General features: G+C 43.9%; 1 protein-coding gene across 2 annotated transcripts in view; it reads left to right on the forward strand.

Moving 5' to 3' along the window:
* The window catches only part of nrxn1a (neurexin 1a), a 54,326-nt gene that overhangs the window by 26,861 nt on the left and 11,295 nt on the right, over nt 1–16,170 (forward strand). For both annotated transcript variants that reach the window (XM_056430252.1, XM_056430253.1), the window contains 11 exons: nt 117–247; nt 1,300–1,552; nt 4,992–5,195; nt 6,236–6,262; nt 9,105–9,227; nt 9,620–10,001; nt 10,347–10,537; nt 12,157–12,330; nt 13,533–13,652; nt 14,348–14,529; nt 15,590–15,761. In XM_056430252.1, coding sequence (XP_056286227.1) covers nt 117–247; nt 1,300–1,552; nt 4,992–5,195; nt 6,236–6,262; nt 9,105–9,227; nt 9,620–10,001; nt 10,347–10,537; nt 12,157–12,330; nt 13,533–13,652; nt 14,348–14,529; nt 15,590–15,761 — 1,959 coding nt within the window. The remainder of the gene's footprint in view (nt 1–116; nt 248–1,299; nt 1,553–4,991; nt 5,196–6,235; nt 6,263–9,104; nt 9,228–9,619; nt 10,002–10,346; nt 10,538–12,156; nt 12,331–13,532; nt 13,653–14,347; nt 14,530–15,589; nt 15,762–16,170) is intronic.

Genomic DNA, 16,170 nt, shown 5'->3' on the forward strand with positions numbered 1-16,170 from the left:
GACGGGGGAAAGGATGATGATGATGATGATAAAGAGGATGGTAGTCATAATGGTGGTGGTGACGATGTTCACTTTGAAGGTCATCCTGATTGCTGAAGTTGTTTTGCCGTGTCCAGGAACCATCTCGGTGAACAGTGTGAGAACAGCGTACACGGCGCCGGGTGACAGCGAGATCCTGGACCTGGATGAGACTTTGTACCTCGGAGGACTCCCTGAAGAACGCGCTGGACTCATTTTCCCTACAGAGGTGTGTGTGTGTGTGTGTGTGTGTATATGTGTACATGTGCATGTGTGTGAGTTTATTCAAAACTAACCATTTAAGCTCTTTTCCAAACCTTTGGTTCGAGCTCCTAAAATGGTGGAATTTGTCGCATGGTAAATTGAATATTTGAGTATTATTTACTTTTATAGAGCAAATGCAGATCAATTAATTGGAAAAATATTTGACGGATTAATGAAAATAATCTTTTGTTGGAGTTTAATATACTTTCTGTCGGAAGTAACTCTAACCCTCCATATTCAATTTGTTTTAACTTTGTTATCATCATATCTGATTCTTTTAGATTAAATTATATTAGGTTTGAATATGTATATTTGAAATTTTTATTTTTATGATAGTGTTTTAAAAGCCTTTTTGTTATTATTGACATCAACTAGAGACAATCATTAATTAATTGATCAGTCGATCAACAGAAAATAAATCTGCAGTTAATTGAATACATTTCTTCATAAAAGATATTTTGTTCTCTTTTTTAGATATAGACAAAACAATTAATTGATTAATCGTGAAAATAGTTGTTCGACTAATTGTTAATTGCGGCCCCATCCGAGAGCATTTCTTTTTCTTTTTTGAAAAATGGTGTTACTAACGATAGTTACACTGAAGTAGAACAATTGCTAAAAATGGATGAAATGTACATTTTAAATAAATTACGCTCCGCCTTTCATCCTCGGTTTTCATAGTTTGAGAAAGACCATGATATATAAATGAATTGCTGATTCTAGATACATTCTAGACTACTGTCAGGATCTGAATGCGGGTGAAAAGATAAAAACGTATTGCTAAACAAATTTTAAAAATGTAAAAAAACATTACAAATTAAATTGAGCACCTGAATAAATAAATACAAATATATCAAGGTGAAAGTGTGACTAAAATATTTTAAAGTCAATAAATAGCTGGTAGTTCTGCCATTTAGCCACTTGATTTGATATGACTTAATTTTCCCACCAAATGCTGCAAAATGTGGTCAAATCCCTTTGTGTGAAACTACTCAACACCAGTGGCATCTTCCTCAGGTGTGGACGGCTCTGTTGAATTACGGTTACGTTGGCTGCATCAGAGACCTGTTTGTGGACGGGCAGAGCAAAGACATCCGGCGGCTGGCCGAGGCCCAGAGAGCGGTGGGGGTGAAGCCCTCGTGCTCGAGAGACCCGCCCAAACAGTGCCTGTCCAACCCCTGTCAGCACAACGGCGTCTGCAGGGAGGGCTGGAATCGCTACGTTTGCGACTGCTCGGGGACGGGCTACCTGGGACGCTCCTGTGAGAGAGGTGAGAATGACGTGGCGGCGGGAAGGCGCAGAGGAACAGGACATTTTACGCCGCTGATTCAGTAATCTGGAAATGAATGCTCAACTCACAACAGAGATGAGTAAACTGGCTTATTACAGTCACCATCCTGCAACCTTTTGTAAACAATTTATAATATGTCATGATGCAGAATACTCATAATGACAGTTTTGTCATTCGCTTTTTGGCTTGAGAACATTGAGTGACGCCAAAGAGATGAGCGACAGAAGGTGTGAAAAGTCAGAAATAACTTCCAAATTGATCATTTATTATGATCATCAGTTATAGTGGGCGATAACACTTTCCTTAATTTCCCTCTAAGTGATGTGTTTTTTCCCTTTTAAGGGTCAACCCTCATCCAGATTACATCACTTAGTCCTAATTCTAATTTGTGCTAAAAAGGTACCCTCATACAGATTCATGGCAGATAGAAATGTGGCTAAACTATTCAAATGAAAGGTGAAGGGAAGAGGTGGGAGGAAGCAGAGCTGCAGACAGGTCGATTGGACCGCTATGGATGTGGAGACTGGGAATCGATGGGAGAGGAAATGTGCAGAAAGCAGGGAGCAAGAGCTGTGACCGGGGAGGGTGGAACCACCGGGCCAGAACCGCCATATGACAGCAGGTGAGGCGATGAGGAGGAATGGGAGTTGAGAGGCTGGCAGAAAGCGAGCGAGAGAGAGAAAGAGAGTTATGAGAAAAGGTATGAATTCGGGCCGAGGGAGAGAAATTCAACGCAGGAAAGATTAGCAGGGGGACTGATACAGGCCTGTTGAAAGAAGAGAGATGGAGTCAGACAAGGAGAAGAGAAGAAATGTTGTTTATGCCACAACTGCTGATGCGTCTCAAGTGATGATTGTACTATCATCTAACAGGAGATATAGGCACACACACTTTCTGTAAGGCGTTGATATGAAAACGTTTTATATCGGAGGACAAACATCCGCAGTGTATGTTTATCATAACAATGCACCCTCTCCTTCTCTCTCTCACTCTCACTCTCCCTCTCTCTCTTTCTCTTAGCTCTGTCTCCCCCCCCACCTCTGTCTTTTTTCATCCCTCTGTCTCTGTGTGCATTGAGGGGTCACTAACTGGTGGTTCAGTGGATTAAAGGAAGCACAGATGGAGAAGCAGATGGAAAGAGTGATTGGTCGTGTTTCCGCCTTCTACCTGCGGTTTTCTCCCTCCCTTTTTTTCTCCTCCCTCATTCTTTCGCTCTCTCTCTCTTTTGTACCCCCCCCCCCCCCCTCTCTTCTTTGATGAACAAAAATGGTTGCCACGCTCTGGCTCCAATATGATTTTTATTTTGTAAACAGATTCCTAGCGACACATTTGCACAACACATCTCGACACAACGTCAGCTCTTTCCTCCTGATCACCTGCTCTTCACACTCGTGGGTTATTCTATTTTGTATTGATGTACTGCTTTCCCTATGGAGGCCCGCTTTTGCCAAGAAAAGAAAACAATGGACGAATGTCATCTGAACCCTTCAATGAGTAAAAGTGTGAGTCTCCTTTTTTCAATAAAAGAATAAAAGATACCTTTTTTTTGGTAAATTAATTTATCCATCTCAAATTGTAATGGATGAGACAATATCAATATCAGTCATTATACAGTTGAACTTTACACAATCCCTTTTTTAATTAAAGTTCATATTGCTCTCAAACAATTCAGGTTTTCTAAAGATTGGCAAAAAAGAAATAAAAAATACGAGCCAATAACAAGTCAGTCCAAGTGATGGTTTTATATTTAAATCATTGATAAGATCTGAAATATCTTTCTTTTCTTTTTTATAAAAGATGATGGAGCTAAATTAGAAAGGTTTGTGGGTTTTGGTCTCCTCGTGGAATTATTAAAGGAATACTTTAACACCCCCACATCCTTTATATATCATTACTCACCCTGTGTTACTTTGAATTCTTGAAGTGACGCTTTTCTTACGCCTCCCTGGTAAACGCAGAATCTAAAAAAGGAGAAAATAAACTTTTGAAATAAAGGTGGCTCCTTTAAAAAAAAAAAAAGCTAAACATCCAAGTTCCCTTAAAGAATCGCAGGTTATATGTGGTGATTTTGTGCGTGCAGTATTCCTTTCACAAAAATGTAGAATATCAGCAGTCTTATCCTTTAACGACTCATTCTGTTTATGGCACATCTGGAGTGTGCTCCAGGTGTTAAATGAAGCGACGGTATGCAACGCGGCATCTGTGCGTTGCACTTTGTCTTCTTTTTTTGGCGTTAATGGGCTTCTGTACTTTCCTCCTCACCAACCCTCCCTGCTCTATTTGCCTCGTAGTTGGTCAGGTGGTGGAGAGGAAAATGTCGTCAGCTGTCTCCCAGGTCGGGTATTTGTGCGTGTGTGTGTGTGTGTGTGTTTAGTGTGCTTGGACGTGTGTATGTGTGGCTGTTAGTTATGTTATCTGTGCTATATCAGGCCAACCTCTTTTTTTTCCTCCTCAAGTTAATGAGGGTTCATTTACATTTTAGCCACAAGCTCTTCTCCCTCCTCCCCCGCCTTTCTCTCTGTCTTGCTCTGTCCCTATTTTCTCTCCCCCTGCTCTCACTTTACTAAACCCTCCTCTGTTCACACTTAAATTCACTCACTTATTCTGACATGCACGCACAAACACATACGCACACTATCTCTCTCTTTCCCTCCTTCTCAGCTCATCAGTATTCATGAGGCCTCCCTCTCTTCCTGTTCTCTTGTTTTTGCTTTTGGCCACGGAAACAGGGAGAGCGAAAGGGAGCGAAAGCGAGGGAGGACTGGAATAGAGAGATATAAGAAGGAAGGGTAGAAGGAAGAGAGATAAAGACGCAGAGACATGGAGAGAGTGTGTTTCGCTGTGTATGTAATTGGCCAAAAAAAACGGGGTTCTCGGAGGTAAACAGTTTAGCGGTTGGGGATTGGCCCCAGCAGGTAGCAGGGAGAGAAGATTATGAATATGTAAATGAGTATGCAAAAGACATTAAAGTGAGATCACCTGAGCTTGTTACATTATGACTCCAGGGTCTGGGATGTCAGCGACGGTGGCTAACACACTCACCGCCACGCATTCTAATTATAGGGCCGGCCAACCAGCTGCGGCTATTTTTACATCTCATTTTGGGATGGAGTGAGGATGAATTCAGGCTGGAAAGTGATGGCGTGGTGTTTGTAGGAAGCAGCTTCTGAGTTCCAACGTGACGTGGCGGAGGAACAAGGACCACGCCGCTACCTACTCTGTCAGATCTGATTCACTCAACGTCAAATGTTCTTTTGTCTCCTCCCACTTTGTGTGTTTTCTCCCTGTTAATCTGTCCCCTCTCCTTGTCCACCCACCTCGCTCCCCTCCACCGTCATCACTGTCTTCCTCCGCTTTTATTTCACTTTTTCTCATCCATTCGCTCCTTTTCTGTTCTCCCTCTGTGCGTCTTTTGCAGACGCCACTATCATGTCCTACGACGGCAGCAAGTTTATGAAGGTGCAGTTGCCTTTGGCGATGCACACCGAGGCGGAGGACGTCTCGCTGCGCTTTCGCTCCCAGCGGGCCTATGGCGTTCTCATGGCAACCACGTCCCGGAACTCCGCAGACACCCTTCGTCTGGAGCTGGACGGGGGCCGGGTCCGACTCACTGTCAACCTAGGTACACACACGCACACAATGATGAGGATTTTCCAACGTAGTTTGATTACCTGCCAGGGGAATGCAGCTGACACTGGCCTCTTGGATATTTCTTGCATAAGAATGTCATTAAATGTTGATAAATAATATATTATCCCTGGAAAGTAAATACACACAGCTTATCTTTTGAGGACACACACAAACACACGCAATCGAAGGTTAGTGGCATTGTTTTTGCGTTGAACAGAGGGTCAAGCCTCAAGCTGCATTCTCTGCTCACTCCCAGTGGACCTGTGCATCCCTAACACTTTCAACAATCAATGTGAACACTCACAAACTGTACAAACACACTCAAATAGTAAAACTCCACACGTAAATGCAACCTGCTGAACACGTTTCCAGCCTCACTCGGTCACAGTCGCACACTCTCACATGAATTCAACACACGCTAACACACATAGACGAACAGAGGGGTGCATGTGTTGGTCTCTGGTTGTCTGCAGCCGCGTCTTTTCTGTGGTTGACGCTACACGACACACCAAGGCATCATGGGTTAAAAAAAGAACAAAGCAAAGTATAATAATGGAGCTAAATCTTCCGGACATTTTCGGAGATTTGTGCTCTGGATGGGCGACAACAATTATGGGATGTGTTCGATGTCATCAGACAAATTGACACACATGACCCATCGCAGTCTCCTGACGCTTATTGATTGGTGACTGAACCTGTCGCTCAGGCCAGAGCAGCCAATGAGCACACAGCTCACGCTGGGACACACCGCTCTCCCGAACACGTCACTGCTCCATGGAAAGATCCACCGGCGCTTTATTGGCCAAGCGTCGAAGTCTCAAAAAACTGCATTTTGCAACACACTGTTGTCAGAAAATACGCCTTCCAGCTTGCGGTCCTGTGACGAAGGACAGTGTGTGTTTTCTCAGCAGTGTGTGTGTGTGTGCGGGGTTGTATACATGCGTGCAGGGTGTGTCGATGTGCGTGTCCCCAGGGGCGTGGAGAGTAAGTGTTTGTGTGCAGCATTAACCCTCTGCTCTGCTCTCCCTCCAGACTGTATCAGGATAAACTGTACAGCCAGTAAGTGATCCTCCATCTCACCTAACCCCTCCCCTCTTCCTCCTCAGTGTGTGTGTGTGTGTGTGTGTATGACTATTTCCTACTCGCTCTGTCTTGTCAGTCCATCCGATCATAATCCCTTATTCAACATATCTTTGTACCATGTGTGTGTGTGCGTGTGTGCGTGTGCGTGTGTGTGTTGGACAGGAGTGGTGTGATTTTTTGCTGAGGGCCAGGGTTTTCCAGGTCGGCCATTTTAGCAAAGAAGGACAGACGGATGAGAAGAGGGTGGGGGTAAAAGGGAGGAGGGGGAAAAAAGAAAGAAGTAGAGGGAAACAAAAGGAGGGTGAGGTGTTTAGGTACATTAGGTGTGTTGGGTAGTGTGACTGGTGGATGAATGCGACTAAGAGCTGTAATGACTTCTCCTTCATGCCAGAGACAAAAGACGTGTTATCCATCTGCACTTCATCCCGACGTCTGGTTGCTTTCTTTCTTTCCTCGTTGTTCCTCTCTAAACTGAACATGAGGGGGTTTTTGGGTCGTGTTTCCTCGAGCGTGTGCCTTCTGTCTGTTCTGTGGCCATCTATATGTGTGTGTGTGTGTGTGTTTTCTGCGTGTGTTATCCTGTGTGAGTGTGTGTGATTGTGTTAATGCTGCTGTGAGTGAAGCTGAATCCCTGATGAAGTTTAATTCCCTCACGTGGAGTTTCTCTCTGTCACGACCACAGAGAAAGAGAGGGGGGGGAGAGAGAGAGAGAGAGAGAGAGAGGGAAGAATGCTCTGTGACGGCAAAGAGGCGGTGAAATGGACGACTGCAGTTGCCATAGAAACCCTATTAGCTGTTGCTATCCTGCATGTCTATCGGGCAATTTTAGACCGGTTGTCTCAATGAACATTTAAGTAGGCAGCCACTTTTCTGGCACACAGTGTGCATACAATAAATTATACATCTGATATTCGAGGGGGAAGAAAAAAATGATTTAACAGCCAGGCGCCACTGAAATAGTCCACACAGCAGTCAAATAACAGCCTTGGCATGGCAGAGGTTTGAGGCTTATCCAGCAGAAAAGCCATTTGTTATTTGGAGCTAATGGAATATGAAACGCTTTTTGTCGTTTTGTTTTCATCACCCCGCTCTTATATTATCCCATCGCTCGTGTCGTCATTTGATTTTGATTATATTTCCATTGTCGCAAACAGTCCGTTCTGTTTGACTCGTCTCGCCTCGTTGTCTTTTGGTCTGAACAGCAGAGCAGACTAGTAGCGCTACTTTAAACCAAGCTCCTTCGCACTGACCAAAAATAGGTGCGTGTGTGTGTGGGTGTGTGTGTGTTTGTTGCCTTGTATATTTGCGCCTTCCCAGGTTGACACAGATCACTGCCTCACTCTCACCGCGGTCTGCTCGCTCTTTGAGTATTTGGTAACATATGCTAAAACACACGCGTTAACTCACACATCCATGCACATATTCTCTCCTTCGCTCAGTGTGAGGCAGTGATCCATGGTCACAGGATGAGATGCTCATGCCCAGAGCACAGCTGAGTCTCCTCAGGGGAACCCTGTGTCCTCTCGTAACGCACAGCACACACTCTTTTAGCTTTAAAACCACACACACACACACACATTTCACTGCTATGTCCATTTTGATTGACTTTTTGTATTATATATATACGGTTTAGCATACCTCCCTCTCTTTTTCTAACTCTCTACCTGTGTGTGTGTGTGTGAGTGTGTGCCTCCATGAGCGATGTCGGCATGCTTGACATTTTCAGCAGCAGAATCCATTCGTGTCAGTTTACTTCTCACCTCCCCCATCGTTACCACCTATAGGTCACTGTAAGCAGACTCACTCAAACCAACTGGGCTTGGAGGAGGATTGTGTGTGTGTGTGTGTGTGTGTGTGTGTGTGTGTGTGTGTGTGTGTGTGTGTGTGTGTGTGTGTGTGTGTGTGTGTGTGTGTGTGTGTGTGTGTGTGTGTGTGTGTGTGTGTGTGTGTGTGTGTGTGTGTGTGTGTGTGTGTGTGTGTGTGTGTGTGTGTGTGTGTGTGTGTGTGTGTGTGTGTGTGGTGGGGGATGGTGGGTGTTATGTTCAAGGTTGGTGGGGTGCTTGTAGTGAGTAGGATCAAGGGGACGCTGAGGTTTTGGGAACAGTCAGTCTGTCAAATGTGTGCAGTCAAGTATGTGAAGATATGAGCTGGGATACGGGCAGAGAGAGAGAGACATCATAAGAGGACAGCTCAGCTTCTTTTATTTTGCTGCACGTCAGCACCTTGGAGAGCTCCCCGAGACGTGTGTGTGTCTAGTGCCACCATGAGGCTCGTTGCAGGATTGCACTCTAGTGGAAAATAAAGAAAAGCTCCTGCATGTGCACACAGGCTGATATACCGTGTACGTTAGCTGTGCGGGGGCGGCTGAGGAATCAAGGGGGTGCGAATGTTCTGTCTGTGCATGTGTGGGTAGTCGGTGGCCATCATGGCAGTGTGATCTGTCCACAGATGGATTGTCTCTGCGTGGGCCTGTTGTGACTCACAGTCTCCATCTTAGGAACCCATGGCATCCATTGATGTTAATCTCTCTGTCTGTTTTTGTCACTTCATCCGTCTCGCTGGCGTAACTGCAAAGTGGCTTGTCTGTCGATCTGAAGAGAGAATGAGTTGACCCGGAGGTGTTTGAACGGTTCCCCCTCCCCTCTGCTTTTTACCTCCCTTCCCTCACTCTCTGTTCTTCAATTTGAATTCAACCTGCCTGGCTTCTTCTTCTCTTTTTCTGTCTCTGTCTCTGGATTTCTATCTCTTCTGTCTCTTTCTATCTGTCTTTCTCCGCCTCTGTGTGCATTGTGTTAATGGCGCTCTGGGCTATGTGTAGGTAAAGGCCCAGAGACCATCTTTGCGGGGTCGGGCCTCAATGATAATGAGTGGCACACGGTGAGGGTAGTCCGGCGTGGCAAGGGCCTCAAACTAACCGTGGACGACCTGCAGCCTGTGGAAGGTAATCACAGCAGCATGACCTTTTACCCCTTTAAGCTGTTTGACAAACACTCTTGAGTCTGTGTGTAGACATCTTGGTGAAAATATTTGTGAATGATAAATGGCTGGCTGATTGTCTGTTTTGATTTACTGCTATAAGACCAACATTAAGGGTTTTATTTCTTTTTTTAGACAACATCTGTACCTGTGTAAGTGACAATAATCATTCTGAATTATGACTAAACATTATAAAGCACTGCGATAGTATTTATTAGTCTTAATTGTAGTATAAGTGTCTGCTTCATCCGTTTCTGTCAGTGCTAGTTTATGTGTTGGAATAAGCAATAGGATTAGTTTTACTTCGAATGAGTTCCACTTGAAGCCCTCACCTCTGAAGTTTACCCCCGCCACCAGGTCAGATGGCGGGCGACCACACCCAGTTGGAGTTCCACAATGTGGAGACGGGTATTGTGACTGAGAAGCGCTTCATGCCTGCCGTGCCCTCGAATTTCATCGGCCACCTTCAGGGCCTGACGCTCAACGGCATGCCCTACATTGACCTCTGCAAAAACGGCGACATCGACTACTGCGAGCTGAACGCCGTAATCGGCTACAAGAGCATCGTGGCTGACCCCGTCACGTTCCGCTCGCGCTCCAGTTTCATCACGCTGCCCACGCTGCAGGCCTACTACTCCATGCATCTCTTCATGCAGTTCAAGACCACGTCACCCGACGGTCTGGTTCTCTTCAACAGGGGAGACGGCAACGACTTCATCGTGATAGAGCTGGTTAAAGGGTGAGCTGCACGCGTACTGCGTGGTATTTACATGACATGTCTTCAAAGGGAAATTCATGGGTATGCAGTTTAAATATGTGTTTATGGATATATTTGTCTTGCATAACGACATGAGCATGTTCAATGTAGTCTGAGATTTAGTTAACGTTGTCCTTGATGAATAAACAGAGAGGATTCTTGAGGCTGAGATATCAAATATCAAGCTGCTTTTTTTCTACTCTTGTATTTACTTTTCTAGAGGACAGATTATAATGCCCTGAAGTATTTGTCCCTGTGTTGTTCTTCAACATGAATACGATTTATATGCCTTTTCTCTCATCTTCCCTTTCCTTGTTCCTTTTCTAGCTACCTACACTACATCTCGGACCTGGGCAATGGAGCACACCTGATCAAGGGCAACTCTAACAGTCCCCTAAATGACAACCACTGGCACAACGTGCACATATCCAGAGACACTAACAATCTCCACACGGTCAAGATTGACACCAAAGTCACCACGCAGACCACCATGGGCGCCAAGAACCTCGACCTAAAGGGTATGCACAAGAATACAAGCAGTGATACTTCAGTTACAGTAGCTATTCATTTTAAGTAGTGCTGTGAAAAATAACGCGTTAACTCAGTTAATCCAATTACAGGTTTAACTAGTTTTTGTTTTTTTACGCATTTAACTCATAGAATGAGCTTCAATCAAATGTGTTGTTGGTCGTTGGTTGGGGCGAAAAAAGTCACTTGCAAAATGAGCTTCCAATACACTAATTCAATCTGAACTCTCATCATCTCGGTCAGGGTCTGTTCTCGGATCCTCCCGCCTTCATGCCCACTCCACGGAAACCTTGTTTTTACTTTTTACTGATCAGGGTCTCAACACGTCGATCGCGACCTGCAGTCGAGATCGGCGCGCGTGTCGTCGATAGATCGACATTAAATTGAAAGGCCCCCCCCCCCTGACATGTTCTCTCTCGTTTGTTCATTTCTGTCTCTACGCTGCGTTAAACAATCGATCCGATCTCCCTGGCACATACAGAGCTCCGATGCGGCGACACCGCAAAAAAAAAAAAAAAAAGTTGTCACATCTTTAGATTATATCATGGGGTGTTAATTGTTGACAAACAGAAAAAAAAAAAAAAAACCCTTGTTTAACCTTACCTTTTTACTAACATGTTTACCTTTGGGGTCAATTTATCCCCAAAAATTTAAACCTTCAAACTCGAAAATTATTAGAATTAATATTGTTTCCCAAGTTTAAGTGTGAGGTACTTTATGTTTGTTGACTACCTAAATACGGCTTCAAATTAATAAAAAAGTTGATTTTTCTGATATGTTTGACACAGTGAAAAACAGCCTGGGGTCAAATTGACCCCAAAGAACACCGACATTAAACATTGAATGGTTAAACATTCTGTTTAGGATGAAGATGACCATTGTATAGAAGAATGTATAAATGTGATTAATCATGATTAATCCACCTAATTTTAAGTATGTATACTGATTACTGCTGAAACAATTCAAAGAGAAATTCAAAGAGTTAGATTAGAAGATTGATACTACCCTCATGTCTGTATAATAAATGAAAATGAAGCCATCAGCACCTCCAAACCTCACAAATTAGCAGGTTATATATTGTTTGTTAAATCCATACAACATCTGTTTTACAAAGAGTTATGTATGTGCTTAATTTCTTAACCAGTGAACTCCAGGTTAGCTGTTTCCCTCTATTTCCAGTCGTTGTGCGAAGCTAAGCTAACCGTCCGATGGCGGCACAGACATGAGTGATATTAATTTTCTAATCAACATTCAGTAAGAAAGTAAATAAGTGTATTTCACAAAAGTCTGATTATTCCATGGGCAACAATTTACATTATCTCAAATTCTTATATTTATTTATTGAAAAACACATATTATTGGGCTTTGAATTGTTGCAGCTTTTCTATGTTATTTATGTGTGAAATGAATATATTTGGGTTTGTGGCTGTTGGTCCAACAAAAAAATCAATTGAAAGACTCAATAAACTTTTTAGCTGTTCTGTTTACATTTATTTATTCATTTATAACTATCAAGGAGGAAAATCATTATTTGCAGCATTGGCATTTACACAGTCTGGCTTTGCGATTGCTTCACGAAGCTGCCGTCCATTGTGTTGCTCCCCACCAGGTGACCTGTACATCGGGGGCGTCTCCAAAGAGATGTACCGAGAACTGCCGAAGCTGGTCCACTCCCGCGAGGGATTCCAGGGTTGCCTAGCAACAGTTGATCTAAATGGTCGGCTCCCCGACCTTTTGGCTGATGCACTGGCAACAATTGGACAAGTAGAGAGAGGCTGTGAAGGTGAGACGCAAAAGAAAAATAGAAAACAGACCAGTAGATCTCTCCGGCCCCTTGTCCCGACTGCTTTTTCTTTCAGTTTTCATTTAACTCATGCTCACTGTTATTAGGATAACCCACTAACCCAGCATTCGGTCTATTGGATGTACATTTGACTCTCTTTCTTCTCATCTCCTCCACATTGTGTTCTCTCTCTGTTCCACTCTTCCAGCAGTTCACAGGCATCTGTATGCATCGACTAACCATCTAACTTAATTTGCTTGTTTGCTTTTTTGTTTGGCTGACAAAAGTTACATTGATGAAAGCTGACTTGCAAGGTATATCGCTTTGTGTGAGCATGTGAGACACGTGTATGAGGGCGCGAACGCGTGTGTGTGTGTGTATGTAGGTATGCGTGTGTTGAAACTACCCAGTGGTGTCAAGTGTTGTGCGGATCCCAGTGATCCAGAGTCAAAGGTCAGAAGTGACCTGTCCTCTCCTAGCCACCATAGTGACTTCATCACAGTAGTGACATCACCACCGCTTGACTTGAGTTGAGCACAGCTCCGCCACCCGGGTTGCCTAGCAGCATGCTCTCTAACCCCTCCTACTGACTTCCAACCTAAACTTCAATACTCCATTTGTGAATCATTTCACACCCTTTCCTCCACGCCGCGTGTTAGAAGTGCAACGAAGGAGATTTGAGTTTGGAGCTTTGACTTTCTCCTCCGGTGCGGTTTTAGCACGAGGCGTGGAGCGAGCGGTGAGCGACTGCTGAAGAAAGAGGATTGAGATGAAGGCCTGCAAACATAACTCTGCCCTATTATGTTTAACCTCCTCCTCCCGTCCTTGCCCCATTCATCTAGCCCCACCACCTGCATGCTCGCCACAGTTTGGTCTTTTAACCTCATAACACAGATCCCAGTTCAGTTTCAGCTCAGTTTATATTCCTAATTCAGCATCTCCTGTTAGTGTAAAGAATGGGAGCCTATCCACAATATCTTATACTCACATGGATTCCTTTTTTATTTTATTAATACTACTAATCATAACATCATTGCAGTCTACTCGGCCATTTCAAAATGCAAAATGTTTCAAGGAAATGCGGTATAAAGACACAGTACTGACATACTGCTGTGAAGACACTGGGCACCACACAAAGTCCATAAAGTGTGTCTGCTTATCTTCTCCTAACTTCCGCCACCCCGCCACTTCTCTCACTGCAGGTCCCAGCACTACATGTCAGGAAGACTCTTGCTCGAATCAGGGAGTTTGTTTGCAGCAGTGGGAGGGCTTCACATGTGACTGCAGCATGACTTCGTATGCCGGTCCACTCTGCAATGATGGTGAGTCTTTGCTTTTCAGTTTCTCTCACAGAGAAAAGTTTAGAGAGCACCAGGTTTACAAGTGCATTTGTATGTGCAAAATATCCTGTCCTGCACTCTGTCAACCCTCCAGTGTAGAAAACACTCCCTGGTGTATAACTGCAGGTCTAAAACTTTTGCACTTGATTGATTTTGTTTCAAACACTGAATCAAAGCATATCTGTGCTGCATTTTATCCGAGCTGCCAGGTGAGGGCACTGTCAGCTGTCGATTCTGAAGTGGGACAAAAATACCACAAGTTATCTCCAGTTAAAATGATTAAAATTCTCTTAAATAATGTCCTTTTTACATTTTCAACAAATTATCCTCAGCAGCCTTGCAAGTCAGATACTTGACGATTATTTAGTCATCCTGCAGCGACTCCAATTGTATGGTGCAGTCTTTATGAGTCAGCTATTGCAGTCGGCCTCTTTGTAATGTGGAGAAGTAGTTTGGGAAATACAGATTGTTGTTTCTCTTCAGCTAAATGTGACATTCTACTGGGACATTTATGAGTTGTCAACATTATTTTCCAGAATGCCACTTGTGTCCTAAACATTTAACAGAAAAACAGGTGTATAGGTGCAATCTGCAGTCGGTCACCTCTGATGATAGATATCACTGTTTATGGCATAAAGACTGCTTACCATTTAAAAAAATGTGTATGTGTGGGCCAGCTGGGACCACTTATATCTTTGGCCGTGATGGAGGCGTGGTGATTTACACGTGGCCTCCTAATGAACGTCCAAGCACCAGAGCAGACCGGCTTGCCCTCGGGTTCAGCACCCAACAGAAACACGCCATCCTTCTCCGGGTGGACAGCGCGTCGGGCCTGGGAGACTACCTCCAGCTGCAGATAGTAAGTGAACACCTGTGCATTCAACAACTAGAACAAAGATAATGTGATTTTCCATTATTGTGAATCATTTAAGTTGTTCTTTACATATTGCTCTTTTTGAGGAATGAATGTCTTCGATACATACACTGACCTATTATCGTCTTTAAAAGGGAAACCTGTCCAAAATAGCAACAAGTTAAAAGAGCATACACTGACAGACACCACTCTAATAGTGATATGGCTTTCAAATGATTCATTGCGAGATGGAACGAGAGGGTTAGCTTTAGGAAGCGGAAAGGGAGGAAGGGATGGGGGTCGTGGGGTGACGGGATGGAGGGATGTAGGGTGAGGGATGGAAGGGTGTAGGGGAGAAGGAACGAGGAGGGTTGAGGGAGTCATGGAAAGAAAGTTGGAGGGGTGCGATGAGAGACCGCTGGCATCCGGTGGCTGGTGGGAACGGGGGAGTGGAGACTTGAGAGTGGGGGCCGAGAGACAGAGAGAGAGAGAGAGAGAGAAAATAGGAGGACAAGAACGGGGTTGGGGTAGGGATATGGAAACTGAGTCAAAGAGGAAGTGAACGGGTTCCTTGTGCTCAAGTACTTAGTGCACGGGAAATTAGCTGTGTTTAGGACGTTTACATTTATATGTAACGCTATATACTACTTTTATGTAATGCCACATGCTACATTTAGACAATGCAACACAACAGCAGACAGGATATCCAGTTGTGTTATGCTATCAGCGGTTATTGCAGCCTTTTGCCACTTGCCTCAAGCCGAGATGAAGGACAGGTTAGATTTGAGACTTTTAGACTTTAAACCAATTGTTGACATTTGCCATCCCTTGAGGCAATCGTTCAGGTTTCATGCGGCTCCCTCTGGAGCCACACAAGGCTTTGTACAACACATGCACTAGTACTCTCAAACATGTGTGAACAGGTTTTCATTTGGTGGAGAACAGAAGAAAGGTCTCATGGGAGCGCAAATAATTTGTCATTAAACACAATAAACCAGGACCAAAAAACGATATCTTTGCATTTCTATAATATGTCTCTACTCCTCCTCCTCCTCCTCCTCCTCAGGATAAAGGCAACATTAGAGTAGTATTTAACGTTGGCACTGATGACATCAACATCGAGGAGAGCTCCAAGTTTGTCAACGACGGAAAGTACCACATAATTCGGTTCACCCGCAGCGGAGGCAATGCAACCCTCCAACTGGACGACCTGCCAGTCATAGAGCGCTATCCCTCAGGTAGGCCCCTCCCACCCCACATAAGCCCAACCCTCTACAGCACTGTCTGTCCTGGGACAGAGTTAACTACGCTTTAGTCCAAATCAACTCCGTTCCTGATTGGTGAACCACATTAGTGTTCCTCTTAATGTTTATATTTAAACACTGAATTTGAGTAATTTAATTGCATCTTTGTTTTATGTGTTTGAAATGAAATATGTGTGATCTGATATGAAACATGACTTTTTAAACCATAAAAATATATATTTATTTCAATCGCTTGTATATTAGCCATCTATGTCATGTTAGGCCTGTTAAATAGTGTTAAAGGTAATCTATGAAAATATTCAATTCAGGTGTCAGTTGTTTTTCTCACCGTAAAAAGGAAATAATAACAGTTGGTGCATTTTTGGTCAAACAATAATTTAAA

This window comes from Pseudoliparis swirei, chromosome 13, assembly GCF_029220125.1.
Source record: "Pseudoliparis swirei isolate HS2019 ecotype Mariana Trench chromosome 13, NWPU_hadal_v1, whole genome shotgun sequence".
Taxonomy (NCBI): domain Eukaryota; kingdom Metazoa; phylum Chordata; class Actinopteri; order Perciformes; family Liparidae; genus Pseudoliparis; species Pseudoliparis swirei.